Source organism: Muntiacus reevesi, chromosome 3, assembly GCF_963930625.1.
Source record: "Muntiacus reevesi chromosome 3, mMunRee1.1, whole genome shotgun sequence".
NCBI classification, from domain to species: Eukaryota; Metazoa; Chordata; class Mammalia; order Artiodactyla; family Cervidae; genus Muntiacus; species Muntiacus reevesi.
Genome location: NC_089251.1, coordinates 7,894,482 through 7,920,807, shown reverse-complemented (window position 1 = coordinate 7,920,807; position 26,326 = coordinate 7,894,482). Strand labels below are relative to the sequence as shown.

General features: G+C 56.7%; 1 protein-coding gene across 2 annotated transcripts in view; it reads right to left on the bottom strand.

Moving 5' to 3' along the window:
* EEIG1 (estrogen-induced osteoclastogenesis regulator 1) overlaps positions 1 to 19,727 on the bottom strand; it is a 34,919-nt gene extending 15,192 nt beyond the window's left edge. For both annotated transcript variants that reach the window (XM_065928372.1, XM_065928374.1), the window contains exon 1: positions 19,579 to 19,727. In XM_065928372.1, coding sequence (XP_065784444.1) covers positions 19,579 to 19,724 — 146 coding nt within the window. In that variant the 5' untranslated portion in view covers positions 19,725 to 19,727. The remainder of the gene's footprint in view (positions 1 to 19,578) is intronic.
* Positions 19,728 to 26,326: the final 6,599 nt, after the last annotated feature.

The window sequence follows — 26,326 nt, the reverse complement described above, 5'->3', positions numbered from 1 at the left end:
CCAGAAACAAATCTTCACGTTGATGGTAAATTAATTTTAACAAAGGTACAAATGGGGGAGAGAATAGCCTTTTTAACAAAAGTTGCTGGTACAACTGGATATTCACATTCAAAAGAATGAAGCAGAACCCATTTTTCACCCCATGTACAATAATTAACTCAAAATGAATCAGAGGTGTAAGTTGAAGAGCAAAAAACTATAAAATTCTTAGAAGAAAACATAGGGGTAATGCTTCATGATCTGTGATGAGGCAACAGTTTCTTAGATATGACACCAAAAGTGCAAGCAGTAAGATAAAAATATAGATATACCGGACTTCATAAAAATTTAAAAACTCTGTGATTCAAAGAACACCATCAAAAAAGTGGGAAGACAGCCCACAGAATAAGAGAAAATATTTGCAAATCATATATATAAGGGACTTGTAGCTAGAGTATATAAAGAGCTCTTACAACTCAAAAATAAAGACAAATAACCCAATTTAAAAATAGGCAGATAATCTGAATAGACATTTCTCCAAAGAAGATATACAAATGGCCGATAAACACATGAGAAGATGTTCAACATCAGTAACTATCAGGAGAACACAAATCAAAACTGTAACAAGCAACTACTTCACACCCACTAGAACGGCTATAATCAAGGACGAAAATAACAAGTGTTGATAAGGATGTGGAGAAACTGGAACACTCAGTGCACTTCTGGCAGGAATGTAAAATGGTCCATCTGCTTTGGAAAACAGTCTGGCAGTTCCTCAAGAGGTTAAACTAGAGTTACCATATGACTCAGCAATTCTACTCCTAGATAGAAAGCCAAGAGAAATGAAACATGTCCATACGAAAATTTGTACACAGATGTACACAGCAGCATTATTCATAATAGCCAAAAAAGTGAAAGCAAACCAGATGTCCATCAACCAGTGAATGGATACTTCAAGTGTGATATATCCAAACAATCGAACATTATTCAGCAGTCCAAAGAGCACCTAAACATGCTACAATGTGAACTAACCTTGAAAATATCCTGCTTAGTGAGAGAAGCCAGTCACAAAGAGTATACCTTGTATGATTCAGTTTCTAAGAAATGTCCAGAAGAGGCAAACCTATAAGAGGTAGAAAGACTGATGATTGCCAGGAGATAGGGGAGTTGGGGGAAAAAAATAGGAATAACTGCTAATGGGTATGGAGTTTCTTTTTAGCGTGATGAAAACATTCTAAACTTGGCTGTGGTGACAGTCACAACTGTGAATATACTAAAAACTTTAAATGGGTGAACTGTGTGGTTTGTGAATTGCAGCTCAAAGAACAGTTACCAAAACCAAACCAAAAGCTTGGTAGTTCAAACAGAGAGGAAAATGGAGCACAGAGAACAGGGACAGTGGGTAGGGAGTACCAGACGGAGATGAGAGGGGGAGCTGCTCCTTTGGGCAGGTGGGTAGGGAAAGCCCTGTGGCAGTGATGACTGATCAAGGTCTGGAGTGAAGTGAAGGTGTGGGCTGAGCAAAGACTGGCGGGAAGAGCCGTCCTGATGCATGAACAGCAAGTGCAAAGGCCCTGAGGTAGACACAAGCTTGGCCAATGGAGAAGTGGCGTGGGGGTTCAGGGGCTGAATGGGACCGGGGAGCGGAGCAGAGGGGATGAGGCAGTGGAGGGAGCAGGGTTAGGTCCCGCTGCACCGTGGTGAGAACCCTCGAGCCTTCCCCCGACAGTACAGTGCCTCGGTCTTGCCACCAAGGATTCCGGGCTGAGGGCCTCAGCCTGGAGGAGGTGGGTGGAGAGGCACAAAGACTAGACCATTTCCCATCGGGCAGAGGCCCCAAGCCTGAAAGCAGGGAAAGTGAGGGGGCAGCAGGGACGCCAGAGCAGACCCTCAGACCTCCGCCCGCCCCTCCACTGGCCTGAGCCAGCCCAGGAGTGGCAGCAGCTGCTGCAGGTTGAGGAGGACGCTCACAGTGCCGGGCGTGTTGAAACACCCAGAGGAATCAGGATTAGTGTCTGGGAAAGAAAGCCGGTATCGAATTGTGCGTTTTCTCCCTCCCTCTTTGTGAGTCTGCCATGGGAACGCCGGGCCAGGACGCCTCCCTGACCGTGGTTCCTGCAGGCCTGGCCAGAGAAAGCCTCGGGGACCCCTCCCAGGCTCGGGTTACAGGCGGCTTCCTCTGCCGCTGTGGGAAGGTGGGCCGGGGCAGGGCTCACGGGATCAGTCCTGCGCCTCCCTTGTGTTTCCACAGGGCTCTAAATACACACTATTAAGTCCCACCACTCCCACGGGAAGAAGCGCGGAGCCTCGCCCTGGCACAACCCGGGAGGTCACGGCAAGGATAAAACAAGCGCCCCAGCAGCGGCCATTCCCTGAGGGCCTACTGCGTGCCGCCCAGAACTCCTCAGCACTAGGAGTTGGCTGTTATGGTGGCCCACTTCACAGATGAGGAAAACGAGGCTCGGAAAGGCTGAGAAACCCAGTCACAGAGCGGTGAGGAGCGGAGCTCGGTCTCAACTCGGGGCCCACCCGTGTCCAGAGCCAGGGAGGGCACACCCGGGACCTAGCCCTGCAGACGCCTCCGGGGCCCTCTGCAGAGAGGGAGCCAGGACCTCCAGCCAGGTGGTCTGGGGTCCCAGGCACAGGCAGGGATAATGGGGGGAGATGAATACAGACTCAGGGTGGGGATGGGGGCATTCATTAAAAAAAAAAGCAAGAATTAAGATGCCAAGTAGAGGACCAGGAGCCCAAGGTGGGAGCTGACTTTAGCCAGGTTTGAGGAAATCTCAGGGCTTGATTCACTGAAGAAGAAACTCTTATGAAGCACTTACTAGGTGCCAAGTACTGATGAAGGACCTAGGAACATAAACAGTGAACAAAACAAAACAATTCTGCCTTCAAGGGGCTTATAGTCTGGCAGTAGGTAGGAGACAGACAAAACGAGGTAAAAACACAGCAGATGGTGGAAGTGCTGCGGAGGAAGGAGCTTGAGGGCGAGACGGCCAGGAAAAGTGTAGATGGGAAGGGCACACCTGAGCAAAGAGCTGAAGGAGGCGACAGTGTGATGACGATGCAGACACCTGGGGGAAGAACAGTCAGGCGTGAGGAACGGTCAGTGAAAAGGCCCTGAGGTGGGGGTCTGCCTGGCATGTTCAGGAAGGGGCAGGGAGGCCACGGGCCAAGAAGGCACCGTGGAGAATAGCCCCCAGGAATAGCAGGGGCCCCCGCTTCGGGGCCGCCAAGGGCTCTGAAGGTGACCCGGATGCTGAAAGCTGAGCACCGCCTGACACCAGCCATGAGTCGATGGACTGTGACCCAAGGGGCGGGGGCTGGGATGGGGCCTGTGCGGGCAATGTGGATCTCCGGACACATTCCTGACTCCCCACGTGCCGTGAGCAGGATGGGGGAACAGGGAGAGCATGAAAAAATTACAAGTGAGCCTCTATGACGAAAAATCATCCAGAAGATGCTCATTAAGAACACACAGGGTTAGGAGGCTTCCCTGGTGGTCCACTGGCTAAGACTCCACACTCCCAATGCAGGGGGCCTGGGTTCGATCCCTGGTCGGAGAACTAGATCCCACGTGCCACAACTAAGAGTTCCAGGGCTGCAGCTAAGATCCAGTGCAATCAAATAAATTTTAAAAAGGAGAAAAATAACACACACACAGGATTGTGTATCCACTCCCCCACACCGCTCCCCTGCTAATGTGGCTTAGAACAGGCTGAGAACTGGAATGTAAAGATGACGGCACCAAACCCAAAAAGGACACCATCAAGACCCTTAGGCTGTGGGTTCCCAAGCCGAGCGGCCCGCTCCACCTGCAAAGGAGCAGGAAGGGACAGTGGCTGAGGGAAGGAGGGAGCTCGGGGTGGGTCTGGCTAAGGTGGGGTGAGGGACTGCAGGGCCACTGTCTTCCTGTCTCTCCGAGAATTGTGTCTGTAGTTGAACTTGAAATTGAAAAGTGAGAAAAGCGTCTGAGGTTAGAAAAAACAGTGAAAGTGTTAGTCGTTCAGTTGTGTCCACCTCTGTGACCCCATGGACTACAGCCCGCCAGGCTCCTCTGTCCATGGGATTCTCCAGGCAGGAATACTGGAGTGGGTAGACATTCCCTTCTCCAGGGGATCTTTCCAACCCAGGGATCGAACGCGGGTCTCCTACATTGCAGGCAGATACCTTTCCGTGTCTGAGCCACCAGGGAAGCCCTGTGAGGTTAGAAGGGCTGGTCAAAAGCCAAAAGGATTTGAATGCCCACCTACCTGATTCAAGGCCTGGGCCCACACTCGCCCCCCCAGCAGGACCGGGCAGCCCCTTGTAAGAGATGAAGATGCCCCGAACCTCCCTCGCCTGGGGTTTCAGCGTTTGAGTCCATGCTGCCAGGGACAGGTAATTACAGAGACTGGGTTTGCAGGCGAGTTCCGTTTTTAGCTTTAAGATATACAGTTAGACATCCAAACCCCAGAGAGGCAGGGCGAGGCCTTTCCACCCACCGCAGCCTGCCGGTGGCCCTCGCAGCGACAGCATTCAGCCACTTCTGGGCTGTCCTGAAATAGAGCAGAGCACCATGCCGGGCTGGAGTCTCCCTCAGAGCTCCTCTGGCCCCAGACCCTCACCAGGGCCTCTTTGTGCCTCCACAGAGCCTCCCTGTGGGCAGGCTCGATGCCAGGCCCGCACGGGCAGGGGGTACACACCAGAGCAGACATCCTCAGGAGCCCCCAGCTCACTGGGGAGACACACAAAAGTCAAGTGCAAGTTGCTCAGTCGTGTCCAACCCTTTGTGACCCCATGGACTGTAGAGTCCACGGAATTCTCCAGGCCAGAATACTGGAGTGGGTAGCCTTTCCCTTCTCCAGGGGATCTTCCCAACCAACCCAGGTCTCCTGCATTGCAGACAGATTCTTTACCAGTTGAGCCACAAGGAAGCCCAACTACACAAAAAGTGACCTGACAACTGCTGTCAAGGGAAGCCTGACAGGAAGGGAAGGGGCTGTGAGTGAGGTGAAGAGACCGGGGGCCCCACTGGGTCGGCAGCAGTGGCCCCACAGCTGGGACCGCAAGGCTGTGGCTGGCTGGACAAAGACGCAGGGAGATGGGCCAGGCGGTGGGAAGAGCCCAGGACGACCCGGAAGGAAGGAGGCTGGGGAGGGGGGCGGGCAGGACGAGGCAGGGGAGGGCGAGGTGCATGAGTGACCGGGAGGTCCGTCACCGGGACTGCATCTGTGAAAGGGTGATCCCACCCACCGCGAGGGGCTGTCCAGTGACCCACTGGGCCATGTCCAGCTAGCTCCTTTCTCCTCTGCTCAGCCCGAGGGGGGATACAAAGAATTCTGCCAAAGCGGGGTGGGGGTGTGGTGACTACATCATCCTAGCATCTGTTCCACCGTGTATCAGGGACCGAGAGAAAGGCAGCTGACCACCTTTGCAGCCCCACACAGATGGGGGCGCAGGGCATCTATCGACCAGCACTGCCTCCCTGGAGCTCATGACAGAGCCGCATAGAGCAGGACTCTCCTTTGAGAACATCCTCCTGCCTCCAGGCTCATCTTTAATCAGCAGTAAAACCCAGCCCTCTCATTGACCTGTTCTACAGGACACAAGTTTCATATACACGGGCATCGTCTTCTATCACAATCCTAGGAGGTATGTGCCAGCGTTGGTCCCACTTTACAGATGAAGAAACTGAGGTTCAGGAAGGGACAGAACAAGCCCAACCAAGGCGGGTCAGAGATAGGGTTAGGAATAGAATAGGGTCAGAGGCTGACCCAAGGCCACCCCTTCACCTCTTCCCCATGTTGTTGCCCCTCAAAAGCAGGAAGGAAAGTGGACACCTGGGTGGAGCAAATGCTTCTCCCCAGGCTCCCAGCAACTGAAAGGCCAGGAAGCAAGGCACCATCCTTAGCCTTTCAGATGGAGAAATCTGGGGCTCCCAGCAAGAGACGCCATCCCCCCGCCAGAGTCTGGGTTCCGTGGTTCCCCAAGGCTGGCTCGCTGGCACATCCCTAGCTCCTGGCCCAGGCCAGCCTCCCTGCCTAGAAAATGCAAGATCTCAGAGCTTTAGCACTGCTCCCAGTCTCCATCAAGCAGGTGACAAGGGGTCAGTGCCACAGGGGCCACCTCCTGGCCTCAGGCTGATTATGGCCCACAGGCTGTCGCATCTACAGGGTCCCTGCAGATAGGGACCAAAGCGGGGCCAGCCGGGGCGAAGGCACAGCACAGACCGCAGGAGTCTCAGAGCAGGAAAGTTGAGAGGGTCTCAGTGGGGGGCCCACGGAAGGGCTCCAGCCTGACCCAACCTCAGTCCTCACCTTCCCAGCGGCCTGGCTGCGAGCATTGGTCTGTCTTGTGCCCAGCAGAGAGCCGAGCAGCTCAACCACGGTCACGGTCTAGGAGTGGGGGTGCCGGGGCCTGGGAGACGGAGCATCTTAGACTCTAATCAACACTGAAAAACAAAACTGTCACAAACGAAGATTCCCGGGCCCTGCCAGAACTAGACTCTGCACGGCAGGGTTTCTCCACTTCAACACTCCGGACATTTGAAACCATTCTGGTTTGGTTTTGTTTTTTTTTTTTGGGGGGGGGGGTGTCCTGTGCATCACAGGACATCTAGCAGCATCCTACCACGAGCACAAGTCCAGCTGTGACAACCAAGTATGTCCCCAGATGCTGTCAACTGTCTTGGGGCAAAGACATCCCTGGTTAAGAACCACTGCTGCAGACCCTGGACTGGACTTTTTGAAAAGCTCCCAGGTTAATTCCGAGGCAGGAGTTGGGCACCCAGCTAAAAGGGTACGTCCGTGAGCACTGGGTGGGACCCCGGGGACTCCCGGCCTCACTGCGCTCCTGCGTTCCTGGGAGGGCCAGTCCCTCCCTTTGTGCCCCTAGGACAAGAAATAAGCAGAGCAAGGCTCCATCATGTGAATTCCTCCCTGCCCCCCACCCCAGGCAGTCACCAAATCCCGCCTGCACCTCCCAGCCACGTGGGCTCCGGGATCTCCCATCCTTGGCTCGTTTCAGGAGGAGCAGCGAGTGGTCCCAGTGATGCAATCAAGGTTCCCGGCTGATGAAGCCCAGCCCCAGGCCAGGAGAGGCAAGAGTCTCATAAGGAAACCATTTAAACTGACAACATCTGCCTGTGCTTCCCTAAAGAGCAGCGAGTCCAGCCGCCTGGGGAGGGGCCCACCCCTGGGAGCGGACGAGGCGTCCGTCCAGGGGCTGCAGGGCGGTGAAGCCTCCATTCCAGTGACGTGGCCCACGCGGCAGCCAGGCAGCATCTGGCTCCTGCCAGCAATCCAGGGCCTCGCGCGGAGGAAGCAGCTTGTTGTGGTTCTGACACGGCCAGCCCCTCCTCCTGGGATGCAAAGAGGCAGCAAGAAGTTCCTAGAAGTCGGGCCACTCTGGCGCAGTGAGAAAGCATTAAGGACAGGAGGAAGGATTCTGCAGGCAGACACCCCTGGCCTCGAATCCTGCTGCTCACCAGCCTGGAAACCTTGAGTTGGATAAAAAAAAAACCAAAGTGGGGACTTCCTTGGTGGTCCAGTGGTTAAGAATCGGCCTTGCAAAGCAGAGGACGTGGGTTCGATCCCTGATCTGGGAACTAAGATCTCACGTGCTGTGGAGCAACTAAGCCCAAGCACCGCAACGAAAGACCCCACGAGACCCAGCGTGCATGCGTGTGTGTGCGTCTGTGTGTGCGCGCGCGCATGTGCGTGCGTGCTCAGTCATGTCTGACTCTTTGCCACCCGGGACTGGAGCTCGCCAGGCTCCTCAGTCTATGGGATTTTCCAGGCAAGAATACTGGAGGTGGGTTGCCATTTCCTACTCCAGGAGGATCTTCCCAACCCAGAGATCGAATCCATGTCTCCTGTGTCTTTTGCATTAGCAGGAGGATTCTATACCACTGAGCCACCTGGGAAGCCCACATGACCCAACGCAACCAAATAATTAAAACAATTTATAAAACAAAGGGGGCGGGTGCCAGCTTCCCCATTTTACAGACACAGGCATGCTGCCTCCCTGCTTTGCCCTCCAGACTTGCCCGTACCCGGAGGCAGGCTCTGGAGGCAGCTGGGCAGCTCCTAGATGAACGTGCGGGGATGCGATTCTCAGCAGACGCAACAGGCCACTCCCTCTTGCTCTTAGAGCCCAAGAGGACAGCAGGCTGTTGGAAGGGATCCAGAGTAAACTTGCTGGCTTTGACCCAGGAATGGTCCAAACCCAGGCACCTGGGTAAAGGTGTCCCCCCCCCCCCCCACTAAGTGTGGCCCAGCCCAGCTCGTTTCCGGGGTACTCTGCCTTGTGCCAGGGGCTACTCAAGCATGAACCCTCTGTAGGCACAACCACCACCCACTTCACAAATGAGCAAACAGATACTCAGGGAGTCCACATGTCACTCAAGAGGTGAGGGGTGAACTGCACCCCCAAGCCCTACCTCAGGAGCCCACCCCTATCCCCTGCCATGCAGGATTGCTGGGAAAATGCTCCCAGACAAAAGAGCTGTTCTTGGGAGCATCATCAATGTTCCTGTGCTTTGCGGGCTGACCCTTCACGAGTCTCAATACTAGAGAAGAGGCAGTCTTGAGACCAGTCTTACCCTAAAGGAGGCATGGTCACACGAGGTCAGAGTGCATGGTCAGTGGGGCATGACCCTGGGCCAAACCTATCAAGCAAGACCTGCTGTTATTGGGGACCAAACCTCGTCAATCCAGGGTGGGAGAGTGGGGAAATGCTCCTGGAGGAGTTCATGTCAGCTTCCTGCCTACTTATCGGCTGCTGATCTGAAAGCTCTCCCTGCCTGACCTCCTGGAGTCCACACCACAAGCCTGGGAGGGAGGTACCATCGTCCCCACATCAACAGGCAGGGAAACTGAGATTCAAGGCACAGAAGCCACCTACCCCAGGTGTGGCCGGGACAGGGCCGTGATCTGGTCTAAACACATAGCTGTCTGATCTCGGAATCTCAAACCAGGCCCAGGCCCTAGAAATTCAAAGCAAGAAGCCACAGCTGAGCTAAGGTAGCAACTTTCCCTTCCCTCAAAAGCCTCAACTGTAAAAAAAAAAAAAACGGAGCTAAAGGATCAACTATGTGCAGGGGGCGGTTCCCTTCCTGAGCCCCTGAAATCCCCAGTAGGACTGTTCATAAGACAAGGGTGCAGGAGACAGACAGACTGGGGTCCAAGGACAGGATCTGCCCCCCACTGGACACATGACCTCTCTGGACCTCAGTCACTGCCCTGTCTCATGGGTTTGCTAAGAGGCTGAATGGGAGAACAGGGCCTGGCACATACCAAAGGGGGACATGTCCGTTACTGTCAGAAGCAACTGAGACAGATGGTCCAGCAGGAAGATCAGGCGTGCAGGGCCCCTGATGGAGGCCCTGCTTCCCCACCCCAGGATATGTATGGACTGGATATTTCCCCAGACGTTTACCTGGCTCGGACATCCCGGGAGGTGGACTGGCAGGGAGCCCAGGCACGCTCAGGCCGCTCCTAGCTGACTCACACCTGGGTGGTGACTGAGTCAACCCACGGAAGGGAAGAAACAGGAGGGAGGAATCCCCATCTCTGGAGTCCAGTTCCGTGAAGAGCTGGACTCAAGTGAGTCACAGGGATGTCCCTGTCCTCTGAGCCTCTACCCAGCCCCAGAGCCTTTCCTGAAAGCACCCTCCTCACTACTGCAGACACATTACTTCCCCTTCTGGGTCTAGGTATGGTGAAAATGGAAGGACTTCCCTGGTAGCCCCAGTGGTCAAGACCCTACACTTCCAATCAGGGGACACAGGTTCAATCCCTGCTTGGGGAACTAAGATCCCGCATGCTGCACACTGACCAAAAAAAAGAAGAAAACGTAAGGAAGCTTCTATATCCCAGAGTGCAGGCATCTTCACTGATGGCTTCACTCACTGATGCTTCTCACATCCTAAGGCTGGCACCTGGCACGGGGGAGGCACTCAGTAGGTCTCTGATGACTAGATCAGTGACAGCCGCAGTCCGGCTCCCAATAAGGAGCTTCGTGCGCTGAGATTTCCACCTCTAGGAAAGCTGCCTCCAGCTGTGGTCAGGACCTGTGCTATAGCTTTCGGTGGTCATCGAGGGGTCAGAGGTCATCACCACCTCTGGATCTGCCCCTGGGTGGTCCCACTGCTCCTCACCACATTCCCCACGGCTCCCTGGACTTCTGAGGGGAACTGAGGAATAACCAGAGGCCACCAGAGTCATATCTCCTCACAAAACCAGCACAGAGTCAGACCTGCTTTTGCCGGCCATCTTCCGCAGCCCTCTGAGATTGCATCCACGGGACAAAGGGCTCGGGGGTCGGTGGGACCAGGAGGCCCTGACTCATTCCACCTCCTCCCCAGACAGCTGATTTCTCCTGCAGACTCAGGAGCTGACCCTGGGTCAGTCGCTGCCCCTGTCATTTTCAGGGGCATTTCGTCCATGCACACATGAACTGAGCACTTGACTACGGGCCAGGCCTGAGCGGGACGCTGGGGACACATCTGGAACAAGCCTGGGCCTTGGTCTTGACTGCATTCAAAATGGGCCAGGCCAGTCTCACCCGGGTCCATGTGATTCCTCTTTGACCAACAGGAAACCCTTAGGAGCTGCAGAAGCCCTGGGTCGGGCCTCCTCTTGCATTCAGGGCAATGCCCACTCAAAGGCCCACCCCCAGAGAAGACAGGGGTCAGGGCCAGAGCAGGCAGGAGTGGCTGACGCCGCCCCTCCCGCCCCGTGCTCAGCACTTCCGGGAGAGCTGATGTATCTAATGGTCCTCCCCTGGCTCAGGGGCCATGGCTATCTCTGCCGCTGCTGGGCCCAGTGCCCAGGGCAGGAGCCTGGCTCTAACTGCAAATGTTTGCTGAAGGGGGTGAAGCACAGGAAGAGAGAAAGAGAAACAATTAAGGGGCGAGAGGGAGCAAGGTGAACCCTTCCTTCCTGCTCCCACCCCTGGATCGCCTCCAATAACGGCCCTGACAGCCACCACTGCCAGCCTTTCCAGGGCCCTGACTCGGTGCTGGGGTTTCTGCTGGGTACGTAATGGGGACGGGGGAGGGTGGGTGACCCACTTAATCCAAGCGCCGGGAAGGAGCTCATCACCCCATTTCACAGAAGAGGAAAGCAAGGCTTGGAGAGATCCGGTGGTCTGGCAGCCTTGGGAGCCCACCCTCCGTCTGAACCGCCAAGGCCCACACCCAGCCAACCCTGCCAGGGTTTGCAAGAGGCGGAAGGAAAAATCCCCAGCCTGAGAAGACTGTTGGCAGCTGCCAGGAGGAGTTATGGCTCATAACTGATGCTTATCGGGCTTGGGCAGGGATGGTTCAGGCCACCCAGCCAGAAAGACCCTGGAAAGACCAGAGGATCCCGCCCCCCAGGCTCACAGGTGCCTGGCCCGATCAAAGGGGTGGGTGTGTCCAGTCTGTTTCTCAACACAGACATGTGCACACGCCAGGGCACGGCTGGCAGGCTCTCACAGCAGTCGTGCGTAACCAGCCGCCTAAGAAGCAGGACTTCACAGGTCCCAGAAGTCCCCTCCAGACATGACCTCCCCCCAACAACCCAAGCCAGCATCATCCTGACTCCTATCAGGATGGGTGGTTTTAATCAGAATGCTTTTGAACTTTATATAACCGGCCCGGGATGGCACGGCACGCTCTTGGGTCTGGCTTCTTCCCTCAGTGTTGTCTGCCACACCATCCTTGTTGTGAGTGGCAACGGCTGCTGCGTAGCCCGCTGGGAGTTTGGTTTTTAATCATTCCATGATGACAGAGGCGGGAAACCGCTCCTATCAGCTGATGGCCGCCTCCCCTCCTGCCACTTGAAGTCCCAAGTGGTCAAGCCCATGGCTGCCCCTGGGGGTTCTAAAATACAGCTCTGATTCACATCTTTCCAGGGCCCCTTGCCCATGGCTCCCCAGACTCCCAAGCCCAGCATCCTGCCTGGGGCGGGGCACGGTGGGGGGCAGGGCAGTAACCCCAGGAGGCAGCACGAGCCCCCCTACACCCAGAAGGTGCTCAGGAACTTGTCCTGAGGGACTGGGGGTGGGGGTGCTCTTGCAGAGGAAGTGGTGGGAGGTAAGGGCGCCTTTGCGTGCGAGAAGGATCCAGACTTCTGCCTTCCCCAGCAGCCTCCCAAGCGCCGGGCATGCACCGCCTCCCCTCTTGGCAGGTTTAGTCTGGTTTCAGCTGCCCTGTGCCTGGCCCTGTGCTGGGCAGGGAAGCCCTCCCACCCCCTTCCTGGGCACCCCCTGCCCCACTGGATGGAGGAGAAAGCCCAGACTGAACGGACAAGGCTGTTGGCTGTGGTTACAGAGTCAGAGGGTAGTTGCCGAGGTCCAAGGGCAGACGTCGGGGCAGGGACCAGCCTCCACCTCCTCCCCCCGCTAGGAGCAGCCCCCCTCTCCACACCCAACACAACCTACCGGTGCCCCCAGCTGCCTCTCAATCGCAGCCTCTGAGCCCCAAGGCGGTGCCCAGCTGCCCGACAGGCGGCGAGAGCTGCTCCTGACACACGCTGATACCCCTGGCACCAGGGTGGGGAGGGCCTGGGCTCAGGCAGCTGGCGGTGACTGGCACTCGGTCCAGCACCATCAGCGCCCACGCTGGTTCAGGGCCAAGGGAGAAATGTCCCAGGTCCATGCCAGCGCCTGCCCTTGGCACAAGGCCCCAGGACTAAGATGCAACAGAGGCCACGCCAAGTCTGGGGCTGGAGCTAAGAGGCATGGCCCACTGGGGTGCACAAGGCCAAAAGGGTGGCCAGGGAAGGCCTCGCAGGGGAGGGGGCTCTTGGGCTGAGCAGGAGTTTGGCCACGTAAAGCGGGGAAACGGAGTCTGAGGACAGAGCAGCTGCAGAAGCAAACAACTAGAGGAGTAAGGTGGGGTGAAGTCAGGCAGCCCGGGGACCCTGGCATCACCCCCCGCTCCTCCGGCCCCAGCAGAGTCTGCCCTGGACCTCGGCGGGGAGCAGTCTTCTGTTCCCAGCGAGGGTCCCACAACTGACAGTGTGGAGGGCCCCTCCCCCCTTCGGCACTTCCTGTGTAGAAGCCCCCGCAAACCCCTAGCCCACCCCCACCCAGGGGAGCACTCCAGCTCTCCCTGGCTTGGAGCCAAGCCCCCCAAGAAAGAGCAGGTTCAAGCCAGCAAAGGTGAGAAAGTACAGAGACCCCACACTGGGGACCCTGAGTTCCAGCATGAGGCCCAGCTTCCTACACACTTGGGAGCTCACCTGCTCCCAGCCCTCCGGAAGGAACTTCTCCCCACAGCACCCCCAGAATCCTGAGAAAGAGACAGTACCCCAGTCAGTCCTGGCCCCCAGGGCAGTTCCCCGACCAGAGGGACAACTGAGGTGGCTCCATCCAGCCCACCGCCTTGACTCAGCTGGGGACGAGCTGGACCTCTGATGGGCATTATCTCATCGCGTCTCCCAAGAACACCGCGGGCAGGCACCAGCAGCCCGGGGCTGGGGGGCCCAGGCCTGTGCCCAAGGTCGGACGGGCGACAAGCAGCAGAGGACGGGTATGTCCTCCCCAGGCCTGTGGGGGGGACAGGCCTCCAGCCCGACCAAACAGGCAGTGCGTCCTCTAGCAGGGCTCCTTCCCCCCAACCGTGGACTGGCCACACCCCATTGACATCTGGGCAGATGGGGGGGCAGACGGTTCCAGGCCTGCATCTGAGAGCTGTCTGTTCCAACCTGGGCACCAAAAGCAGCTTAGAGCAGAGGCTGAGGGTTTGCAACGACCGCCCCAAGCAGACACCAAGGCCGGGCCACGGGTTGGGCAGCTTTAGGGCTCGCCAAGGCCACCAGCAGCACAGTTGTGACTTCATGGAGAGCCGGAAGGCCTGAGGGGGGGGCGGGGGGAGCCCTGGGGTCACAGAGCACACTGAAGCCCTGAGGGCAGGTCTGGTGTCCCCAGAACCCCCAGCACTTGCCAGGCCAGGTGGATAATGAAGAGTGGCAGCCCTTGTCCGCAGCCTACATCACTTCCAGGTCTCATTCTAAGTGAATCTGACGTCTCTCCCTGCTCAGACCTTCCGGGGCTGTGTGTTGAGATGAGGATAAATCTATATTGGTTGCCATGGGTGATACACTGCTCATTTCAGCAGCAGGCTAGCGACTGCAGGGTCACCAGGCTGCACACACCGAGTCCCCCAGCTCCCAGGATCCATGGGCAGATACGCCAGCAGCCCAGGCAGGGCTTCCAGAACGCAAGTCAGGACTTCCAAGTATTGAGCAAGCAGAATTCAAAGCCTCTCCAGGCCCTCAGACACACGGTGTAGATGCTGCTGCGAACCCCGGGCCAGAGAGGTTCCCAGAACTGAGCTCAACGTGAGGAACAGGCCTCAGGGAACAACCCTAGCTCCACGGGGCCCAATCACCTCTGGTCAGAGCTCTGCCACTGCCAGGCAGGCATGTGGCCGGGGTTGCCAGGGTGGCACCTGCCAATGGTGTGGCCAGCTGGCAGCAGAGGCCAGGCCCCGGGAGCAGACACCAGGGCCAGGCAACAGGCTGGACGGCTTCAGGCCTCGTCAAGCACACCAGCCACAGCCTGACCCCAGGAGCCCACAGCTGGCCTGACGCCACGACCTGGCTGCCAGCAAGACGTTGCTACCAGCGCCCGCCTCCTCAGGCCCCAGCTTGCCCACGGAAGGCCTCCCACAGGGGCCCCGGGGACCAGGCAGATCACCACCAGGGACCCAAGGGCATGAGGGGGGTCAGGAGGAGCCCAGAGCATGCAGCTCACAGAAGAGGCAGCTTGGGCCAGATGCTGCCACGTGACGCTGTCACCAGATGCACTGATTTAAAAGATTTTTTTTTCTTTTTATGCTCTCAAAACCTGTTAGACCCCTGTATAGGGCAACAAAACCCCAGCACAAGCTCCAGGAGGGCAAGGACCACGTCCAGCCTGGGGTGGGTGCCCAGTCGACATCTGCCAAGCAGACAGATGACCAAACAGAAAGGCTTCCCAAGTTGGTCCTGGGAGGACCCTTCCCAGGTGTGTCTGGCTGTGAAGTCTCTGTGAGGCCTCCAGGCGCACTGCCCACCCCCCCCCCCCACCATGGGGAGCTCCCCAGGAGCCGGGCTCTCTGCTCCTGGTCACCTCTGGAAGCCCGGGTCCAAGAGGGTGCTCAGAAAATGCGGAGTAGGGACCCGGGCCTGCCAGCCTCCTCCTCTGCCCTCCCCACCCGGTCTGTGAAAGGAAGTGGTGGCCCCGCCTACCTCAGGGTCCCACTGCACCCCCACATCCCTGTCCCCTCGGGCCTAAGAGATAGAACCGCGGGTCCAACTCCAGACCAAGAAGTGTGGGAGAGCCGGCTGCGCAAGCCAACAGGTTCAAGAGGCATCTGCGGTCTTTTCCACGGAAGGAGGGCGAGGCCCCGCCAAGCCCGAGGTGTGTGTGTAAAAGACCTGGCTTCCCTGGGCCCGCGGCCTCCAGCTGCAGAGCTAACCTGTCCGAGGTCCTTCTTCAGACCCCTCCAGATCCCAAGCAACCCTCAGAGAGCTCCCATCCCAGCCTGCTCACGGCCAGGCCCGCAAAAGGAAGGCAGTGTCCGTCTTGTGAGCACGCCTGCCCCCTTTCAAACGGTTGCCCCAGTGAAAACCCCACTGAAGAAATCATTGAAAACTGAAAGCGGTCACAGAAGAAAGTACAGGGTGGGAGCCCGCCCAAGTCACGTGTCTGTTTCTTAGACAGCCTGGCACTAAGTCCAGAGCAGGAAGAGCCCCTTGTCTCTCCCTGGCCCAGCCTGCCGCTTCATGCCGAGAGGGGCTCTGAGGCACCCGGGGCAGAGGTCAGGGCCAACCAGAGTTGTGCCATGAGCTCCTCCTACAAGGTCACCCTGAACGAGTGACTTCTCTGCCCCCAGCCTCAGTTTCCCCATCCCCTGGCCCAGGAGGCTCACTCTGCCTGTCCTCTCCGCAGAGGCCTTGCTGTCCGATAGATCAGCGCCTCCCTCTTGCTCCCTCCCACCACCAGCCACGTGCACAGGGCAGCCGCAGGCCCAGTGCCAGCTGGGCGCAGAGACCTCTCAGGATGTTTGGGATTCCTCCTGCCCGAAAGACAGATTGGCTCAAGGCTGGAAGCCTGCGCCCGGCCTGCCCTGGGGAGACCACGACCTGGCCCACGGCTTCCCGGCTCACGAGACTTGGCTGGGACGCGTCCCTCCTGGGACCCCTGGGAAAGCCTCCCAGATGCCATTCGGATGCATCTGCTTAGAAGGCCTCTGGGCAGAGACCTTGGGAAATGCCCACTGTGCCCCAGTGCCAGCCCGCGCCTGGCATAGAGTCCACAGCAACGACGTCCGCCCCGGTCCCCACCTGCGGCCCCAGGCCCCTTTTCCTCAGATTTCACCAGATTGAGCACAGTGCCTCGAAGAGACCCCAATTTGGATTTCCCTGTCACACCCATCCCACGGGAAAGAACCTCCTTCCAAGGTCTGGCGGCATCACATGGGGCTGCAGCTGCTTCTGGCCCTCGGTCACCAAGGCAGGGTGGGGCCTTGGACCTCACCTGATTCCAGTGAGGAATCTGCCAGTCCCCAGCTAGGTGATGCGAGTCTACCACTTTAGGTCTCTTGACCCCAATTTCCTCATCAGCTCAGGGGTGGGATTCAAGGACTCAGTGGATCATGCATTCTAGGTGTTTAGCGGGTCCCTGGCATCTCACAGTGCGCAATCAAAGGCAGCTTAAACCCTGATGATAAAATGGTTATTTTTGCAATTGCATTTCTAGCCAGGTGACCCCTCCGGATGGTCGAGAGGATTAACAGACACGTCATGTGCAAAAACACCCGGCGTGGCACCTGGCACGCAGCACAGAACCTGGTAACCATGAGGATCACAGTTCGTAAGGAGGCCTCAGAGAGGTGAGGCTGGGGAAACAGTGCGACGAACCACCTGTTCTACCTGCTCAAATTGGGTCAGGCGGGAGCTGTGTACCCAGCTGTTGCCATGGCACCCAGCACACAGGGAAACACTCTAAGCTAGGAGGGTGGTTGCTGCAGGAGTGGGGCCTCGGGCCTGCTTCGCCCAGACACCTCCCATGCTGCCACTACCCCCGCTGTCTGGACCACATCGGGGATCCCCGAGGTTGGGGCAGTACGCCGCTCAACTAAGCAGGTCACGTACCCCTGACCCCACCCCAACTCCAAAACAGGGCTTTGGCCCTCTGGGTGGGGGGGGGGGCTGTGAGGAGGGGCTCCCAGGCTGCAGACCAGGGTGTGTGGAAGGGGAGTGGATTGGGTAGGAACCCAGGAACCCTCATCTCCTGGGAAAACGCCAAAGCACCTCTAAGCAGCCTCGGGTCCCAACATGTCTGTTCCCTCCAGCCACACTTGCCCAGCAGCGAACAGGCACCCAGAGCCCACTTCGTGCCTAGCTGTGTGGGGTTCAGTGCCAGTTCTTCCCTCCTCATCCCTCTCAGCTTTCATCCAGGGTGAGGGTTGGCAAAGGCTGTCGAGGCTCAGCCGGGTTTAGGGAATCCATGGCCCCTGGCCAAGAAGAAATAAGGGGAGAGAGAGGAGAAATCCAGACGCTATGGGCTGAGATCTGGAACTTTTCAGACTTTCCCACATGAGGGGGCAGGTTTGGGGCAATGGAAAGGCTGACAGGTAGGGTGGCAGGGGCCCCAGGGCCTGGGAAGCCCAGCTGAAACTTTAGCCTGGGGCTGAATACTGACTCCTCAGTAGAATCCAAGACCCTGCCCCCAACCCTCAACTCAGATGAGAGCCCCTCCACTGCTGACTCCAGCTAGTACCCCCAAGATCTAGGAGGGCCTGGGGCATAGACCCGTCTACCATAGTAACCTATGGCTGCAATGGCTATCGTTGCAGCGGCTGCAACGATTTGCCTGGCCAGATGTCATATATACATTATCCATTCCCCGTCACAACTGTAGCAGCGGGTATGACCTCCCATTTCTCAGAAAAAGAAACTTAAGGTGCAAAGGTATAACACAGTAGTGGCTAAAAGCACATCCTGAGTTTGAATCTGGCCTCTGCTGCCATAACACAGGCAAATCACTCCCTCTCTGAGCCTCAGTTTCCTCCTCTATAAAATGGGAATAATCTTACATGGCACCCCCCCCCGCACCAACCTCCTCTCTGCTTCATGGCATAATCAAGGGGTTAAGTGAGAAGAACTAGTAAAATAGGGTGCAAAGGACCAATAACTTAACTTGCTGGTCCCTGGAATCAGAGAGGTTAGGTAACTTGCCCTAGGTCACCCAGCCAGTGAGGGGCCAACATCCCAGGCCCCAGCTCTGAGCATAACCCTTTACCAGAGAAGTTGGGCTGCTCTGTGTGTGGCCGGCGGGATCACAGGCTCCCAACCCCACAGCAAAGGGCAGCCCTTGTCTGAATTCCTCAGATAAGCAAGCAGCCCAAGCCGAGTGGAGCCGGCCCAAGTGCACAGAGAAGGTGCGCTCCACCCCGTTCCACACTGTAGATTCCTAAATCTGGGTTAGGCTGTAGGCCTCTCTCCTCCCAGCAGAACATTGGACCACCAGATTCATCCAATAGGTCTCCAAACAGGCCGATTTCAGTCGACAACTGCCTCTTGTGGGGTCCCTAGCAGACCACTTACTTCCTCTTTTGGGGGCCTCAGTTTCTCTATCTGTAACAGGCAACCCCATCTCACAACTATGGGACAGCCCCAGCTAACTGGGCTCACAAGGAGGCCGAGGAGCCAAGGGGCAGCCCAGCAAGGGGAACCAATGGATCACAGGCCCTGGGTCAGGCCTGGACTGTGCTCTCTCTGCTGAAACTTCTCCACAACTCGGACTGAGAGACCTGTACTGGGCCCAGGAAGTGGCCAAGCTGAGACTCCAACTCCCATCTGTCACACTCCAGGACGATGTGACCCAGGGAAGGGGGGTGCCGGGCAGTGGCCGCCCTCAGCAACAAGCTGGACGCCTGGGACTGCAGGATGGGGAAGAACACAAAATTAAACTTGACCGAGCTTCTTTCTTTCAGCGAGGGCAGCAGCCTCCGTGACAAGGGCATTTGCAATGCAGAGCAGTTCAGCTCCAGCCAGAAGAGAACGGTCACTCGGAGGGGGCTGGGCGGGTCAAAATTCAGCCCCCACCCTCCAGCCAGACCCGGAGTGCCCGGGGGGCCAGGCCTTCCCGGGCGTCGGGGAGTGCCAGGGAACCTGTGGCTGGCCCGGGCTCTAAATCATATGACAGCCTGAGCGGCCAGCTGGGTGCAAGATGCCCTGGAATACTCGCCCCTTCTCAGCCCTTCAAGGCCAAACTCTGCTGGGCTCTGCCTGCAAGTCTGCAGAATGGACATACTGTGGGCTGTGTGTGTGCAAGGCCCCAAGAGGGGGCTGAAAGAACAGACTCCCCTCCCCCACCCCCCGCCAGGTATCCATCTGGTCACCTGCAGGTGGGTGCACCGCACCTGCCAGCTTCCCTCAGGCCCAGATCTCCCAGATCACTCAGTCCTGCCTTGTGCAAACCTGCCCCAGACACGCATAATCTCCAGGACTCCTCTGGGCCCGAAGGGGCACTTCCACACCCGCCAAGTGAGTAGATCTCGCTTCTCAAACCCTGCTTTGCACCCCTCTTTGCGCCCACCCCCCACGCAGGCAGAACTGCCCCAGCTCCTACCTTGACGACAAGCTGACAAAGTCCCCGCCATCCAGCAGCCGGACCTTGCAGAAGAGAACCCCATTCACGAAGGGGACTGCAGTCAGCTCCTCCAGGGTGAAAGTGGTTTGGAATTTAAATTTCTTCTTTTTCATCAAGAAAGCCATGAGCGAGTTCCCTGAGTCTGAAGCCCCGAAGGCCAAAAAAAAAAAAAAAAGGCGGGGGGAGCCAGAAATGCCCAGGATTCTTTCCCCTACCACCACACCCCCTCCTCAAAACACCAGAGCCGGATCCCGCCCAGATGGTGGCTGAGGCAGCAGAGCGGATGGGGAGCTGAGTCCGGAGGGCCCGGGTTCGAACGACCAGTCCAGTTCGCAGGCCGGCAGGCTTCACCCTCGGGGAGCTGGGGCTTGGACGGGTTCCGAGTAGCCGGGGGCTTCACCGGCCATGTAAACATTGGGGCAAGGTCCAGGAGTCAAGGGCAGGGGTGGCGAGCGGCGCGCGAGCGGCCGTGCTGGCGGACAGCATCCCGAGAGCTGAGGTCCCCGGAGAGCTCACGCCGCGCGACCGGGCGCGGCGGGCAGACCGGTGAAACTGAAGACGACGGGCGGCCCGGCTGAGGACCGAGGGCGGCCCCGCCCCCGCCCCGCTGGCGGCCGGGGGTGGTGCCCACGCCACGCTCACGCCCCCGCACCTGGGTGCCAGGCAGCGGCGCAGGTGAGTCCCGGGAGGCCGAGGGCACCTCCAGGGGGCGGTCGAGAGCGCTGCAGGGGGCGGGGGGAGGCCCCTCTCTCCCGGAGGTGCTTCGGGGAGCTCCGGGCCAGGAACGTCCGGCCACGGCCCCCGCCCGGCGGGCAGCCGGCCGGGCTCCAGGCAGCAGGGGCGCCGCCTCCTCTTTGGTCCTGGGTCCCGCGCCGCGGTCCCCGGCGGAGCTGAGGCGCCCTTCCGGCCGGCCGGTGGCGCCCGCCTCACCCGCCGCCTCTGGCCGGCACCCCGCGAACAGGAGCGCCGCCGCCCGCGCTCCCGACGCCGCCTCCCGAGCCCGACGCAGCGCGGCGCCGCTGGGAGAATGCCGAGACCCCCGCGCGGCCGCCCGCGGAGCCTCAGCCGAGCGCGGGAGGGGCGGGGCGCCGGCGGCTCAGCCCGCCCACGATTGGGCCGCCCGGTGGGGCGGCCGCGGGGCGTGATTGGCGGATGGCGGCGTGGGGCGGGATTCGCGGGAGGCCGAGGCACCTCGAGGCTCTCGGATTGGTCCGTCGCCTATCTGGGTCCGCCTCCTCGATCAGGGCGGAGCGGAGCGAAGGGGAGAGGGGCCCTGGGAAGGCGGTGGGAGGTCGTGGGGCGGGAAGCCGGGACAGGCGTGCAGGCTAGGAGGAGGGCGTGAGCAAATAAGAAAGGAGAAACAATGAAGAGAAGAAATAAAATGAGCCCAGGGACTGAGGTGGCCCTCCAGTGTCCTCCCAGACTTGAGTTCGTTGACCACTAGATTAGGCCCGGAAGGTAGACTCGCATTTTTCAGAACACACACCCAGAGAGGTGGCTGAAACTAGACCATGAGCAGCTCTTTGGCTTCACATCCCTGGTTCTCAGCACCGAGGAGGGAAGTGCCTGTAAAGCCTTCGCCAGGGGGGTGAATTGAAGCAGTTCATCACGCAACCGGTGATAGAACCAGCTTCTCCTGTCCCAAACTGCTATCTAAGCCTTTTGTTGGTGCTTAGCATCTTACCCAGTATGGCTGATCTCCCTGACTGCACTGACTGCGCTGGACGCAGAGACCACTTTGGGAGCTTTTTAGGTTCCAGGCCTTCCACACTGCAGTTCATTGATTCAGTCCCCAAATGTTCAGGGCTGCGTGCCAGGCTGGCATTTAGGAGTGAGCCTGGTGGACCTGCCATCTCCAACCTTCCCAAGCTCAAGATCAGATGGAGAAGCAGACAGGGACCCAGACAGAGACAAATCTGGTGAATGAGGACAGTGATCGGGGACATAGAAGGAACTGGGGAAGCTCCGTGCTGGCAGGAGTGGAGAGGAAGGGGACTCAGAGAGAAGGCCTCACGAAGTTATCCTAGCCACTGGCAGGATGCATTCCCTGAGTTAAGCAGGGTGCAGACGGAGACTCAAGAGGCCTGGCGGCCAGAGAGCACAGTGCCGGCAGAAAGCTGTGGGTACCTTCATGCTGCTGCAATGTGGCTCTTTGAGGGAGGAAGGGGGCAAGAGGTGGGGCTGGAAGGCCTGTAGAGGCTGGATCTAGCAGAGTCTTGTAGACCAGAGTAAGGAGGGGAACCACACGCACGTTTTAAGTGACCCAGACAGATTTGCTTTTTGCTGCAAGAAGTTCGCTCTGACTATAGAGAGTGTGGAAGAGAGATGATGGGAAATAGGGATGAGGGGCTTGTGGTGATCCAGGCAACAGGTAATGACAATGAACCACAACACTGAAGGGAAAAGTGGGGTCCGAGAGGCATTCAAGAGACAGAGGCACGTGGACTTGGGGATGAGTGAGGTTGGGAAATGTATCTCAGAACTCGGATTTCTGATTTCTTCCTGATTCCCAGCCATAGCATGGTGGGCAGCCTCTGCTTCTCTCCAGTTTGTCCTGCAATTTGAAAAACACCGCTAGTCAGATAGGAGAAAATTGATAACAGCAGCTCCCAGTGCTATCATGTGCCCCCATTTCCAGCCCGGGAAGTTGAGACCTGGAGAGCTTAAACTACTTGACTTGGGTCTTGACCCCAGAGCACAAGCTCTAGAGTGCTGAACTGTGCTGCCTGTGATGAGGTGGGAGTTTCTTCACTAATCCTGGCTGGGCCCCCTTCACAGGGGAAGGACCTGTGGCTACCTGATCCCAGGAGATTTCAGAGGAGAGAGCTAGCCAAGGATGTCCCTGGCTGACTTCTCAGCTGTGACCGCGAGTAACCCCGGGCTTCAACAGGAAGCGGGGTGGGTCTGGCTGCCAGACTTAGCCGGGTAGGGTATTTATCTCTTTGCTGCATCGAAGCTGGGAACCCAGGAAGTTTCCTTTCCCTCATTTCCCAGATGGGTCTTGGGTCAGAGCTAGGTGCCAGGGCAGGATGCCGCATTTGGGGTGAGACAAGCCTGAGTTAGTATCCTGGCCCTGATGCATATGAGTAGTATGGCTTTGGTTTCAGACATCAAAGCTCAGGGGCTCCGAATAGAGAGGCGGGTTCAGTATGGTCTGGCTAGGACCGCTTGCCCTGGTACCAAAAGAGTGGGGTCTGAAATCTGGCAGACACAACATTGACCACTGGCGTCACATACACTTTGGGTGTAGTTTTCTGTGCACGGGAAGGAACCCTGAAAGAGACACTTTAAACTTTCCCATCCCTGAGCCACAGTTTCTTTACCTATAAACTGGGAATAAGAATACCAACCTTTCCAGAATGTTGTGAGAACTTCAAGAGGCTGCGTCTGCAAACGGCTCAGGCCTGGAAGGATGTGGGGCTCTGAGAGAGCAATCTTCAGGGAGCACCAGGCCAGCACGTCCTCACTTCTCCAGCCCCCCAAATTGCCAAGTAGAACCTGTACTTCCTCGTCCTCACCTCTCCAGCCCCCCAAATTGCCAAGTAGAACCTGTACTTCCTCCCTGAGGCCCTGACCGGATATATAAGGAAACCAGTACCTAGCAAGATAATTCAGACAAGTAAGTGGTCTGGAGGACTTCCCTGGTGGTACAGTGGATAAGAACCCACAACTACTGAGACCTGTGCCTATAGCCTGTGCTCTGCAAGAGAAGAAACCACGCAATGAAAAGTAGCCCCTGCTGGCCGCAACTAGAGAAAGCCCACACAGCAACAAAGACCCAGAGCAGCCAAAAGTAATAAACAAATAAACATTAAAGCAAACATAAGTGGTTTGGAGAAGGGTTCTTAGGGCACTGTGAGAGAGGATACACGGATTGGGAGGCGTCCTGATTTAGATGCAGTGGTCAAGCAAAGCCTCTGTGAGGCGTTATCTCAGCCCAGACCCCAAGCACAAGAAGTTCTGGGAGCAGGGGCGGAGCTGGCATGCTTTCAGGTCTCTGTGTGCCTGGAGGGCTTCCCTGGTGGCTCAGACGGTAAAGAATCTGCCTGGAATGTGGGAGACCCAGGTTTGATCCCTGGGTTGGGAAGATTCCCCTGGAGAAGAAAACAGCTACCCGCTCCAGGATTCTTGCCTGGAGAATCCCATGGACAGAGGAGCCTGGAGGGGAGTGCATAGAGGGAGGAGAGAGAGGTATGGAGTCAGGCAGGAATCAGCTCATGTGAGACCTGTGGGCCTGGAAGGAGTTTAGACTCCATTCTAAGCCCAAAAGAACACCATTGGAGGATATAAGCAGGTGGGTGAAAAGATCCAAATACCTTTTTGAAAGTTCTTGCCAGTTCTTTCCATTCTTTGGAGCAGATTGAACATCAGCAGGCAAGAACAGAGGCAGGCGGGCAGGCAGGTGAGGAGGCTGTTACAGCCATTCCAACGGGAAACTGGTGGCTCAGACCAGGGTGGAGCCAGAACAACGGGAAGAGAGAGGGAACTCCTGTGGAGCGGAGATAACAGTTACCCACTAGAGCTTTTTGAATATTCCCAGGATTTTGAATTTGACTGAACGCCACCAGGTTCTTTAAGGCAGCAGTTATGTGAGCATATGGGCTTCCCTGGTGGTTCAGCAGTAAAGAATCTGCCTGCCGATGCAGGAGACGCAAGAGATGCAGGTTTGATCCCTGGGTTGGAAAGATCCCCGGGAGTAGGAAATGGCAATCCACTCCAGTACTCTTGCCTGGAAATTTCCATGGACAGAGGAGCTTGGCGGGTTACAGTCCAGGGGGGTCACAAAGAGTCAGACATGACTAAGCACGCATTGTTTTTTTATGTGTGCATAGAAAAGAACGGGGCTTCCCCAGTGGCTCAGCAAGTAAAGAATCTGCTGGCAACACAGGTGACACAGGAGATGCGGGTTTGATCTCTGGGTCGGGAAGATCCCCTGAGGTAAGAAATGGCAACCCACTCCAGTACTCTTGCCTGGAAAAACTGACGGACAGAGGAGCCTGGCAGGCTACAGTCCATGGGGTGCAAAAGAATCAGACATGAAACTGATCGACTAAACAACAACAGCAAGTGAGCATGAGCACTGGGATAGGAGAGAAGAAGGAATACAGGGGAGTGGAGGAATTGTCTGCGGCATCGGCCTGTAGAACAGAAACACAGCTGGAGAAAGAGGAGTGCCCTTAGAGAATCCCTACCTTTATCTGATGCTGGACAAACTCTTGTGATGCCATCTTTCTTCTCTCTCATTACAGCATGAGCCTCACAGGGTCAAGACACCTCACTCATGGTGTCCCCACATCCATTTCATGGCCTGTCACATGATAGACACTCAGTAAATGGTTGCCTCAGGAATTGATGCATAGATAGATGCATATATACATGATGTATGTGTGTATATTTGAGTGGATGTGCATGCTCAGTTGCTTAGCTGTGTCTGACTCTTTTTCGACCCCATGGACTACAGCCCACCAGGCTCCTCTGTCCATGGGATTTTCCAGGCAAGAGTACTGGAGTGGGTTGTCATTTCCTATTCCAGGTAATCTTCCCGACCCAGGGATCAAGCCCATGTCTCTTGAGTCTCCTACATTGGCAGGTGGATTCTTTACCACCCAGCCACCTGGGAAGCCCCATATATGAATGGACAGCTACATGGATAGATGAGTAGATGGATGGCTGAAGATTTAACCTTGTCACCTCATACTTTAAACTCCTCAGTGTCATCAATCACTATCAAAATTAAGTGTGCACAAGTCCATTTTCAGTAAGTTGCCCAGGGATTTCCTTGGTGGTCCAGTGACTAAGACACCAAGCTCCCATTGCAGGGTGCCTGGGTTCTATCCCTGGTCAGGAAACAAGATACCACACGCTGCAGCTAAAGATCCCAAGTGCCAGGGCTAAGACCCAGCACAGCCAAATAAATAAATAAAAATAAATATTAAAAAAATAGTTACCCAAAGCAATACTCACATATGCATTCAATTAGATATACAAGATGGCCTTGAAGCCTTATATATTACACAAAAATATTGGAAGCAACCTGATGTCTGGCAGTAGGAAGAGGGAGGCCTTGAGAGAAGGTAATGTGTTTTGTGCTTTGCTCCATCCTCACCTCCTGGGACAATGCCTGGTACCTAGTAGTGTTAAATACATACATATTTGTGGAATGAAGGGAAGCATCATCAATGAGATGCTCTCAGCTGTTGAGAAGGATGCTGGAGATGTGTGTGCCAAGGGGAATATACCCTCTCTATTGTGGCAAAGTAAACACAGGGGATGTGTTTGTAAAGCTATGTAAAGGATGAGATTACTTTTGTCAAGGAAAATGGACATATTTATGGGGCTTCCCAGGTGGTGCAGTGGGAATTCACCTGCCAATGCAGGAGATTCAAGAGAGTGGGTTCAATCCCAGGGTCAGGAAGATCCCCTAGAGTAGGAAATGACAGCCAACTTAAATACTCTTGCCTGGAAAATTCCATGGACACAGGAGCCTGGTGAGTTATAGTCCATGGGGTCGCTAAGAGTTGGACATGACTGAGCACACACCTTGTTTTTTATGTGTGCTAGAAAAGAATGGGGCTTCCCCAATGAGTCAGCAGGTAAAGGATCTGCCTACAACACAGATGACACAGGAGACAAGGGTTCGATCTCTGGGTCGGGAAGATGCCCTGGAGGAGGGCACGGCAACCCACTCCAGTATCCTTGCCTGGAGGATCCCATGGACAGAGGAGCC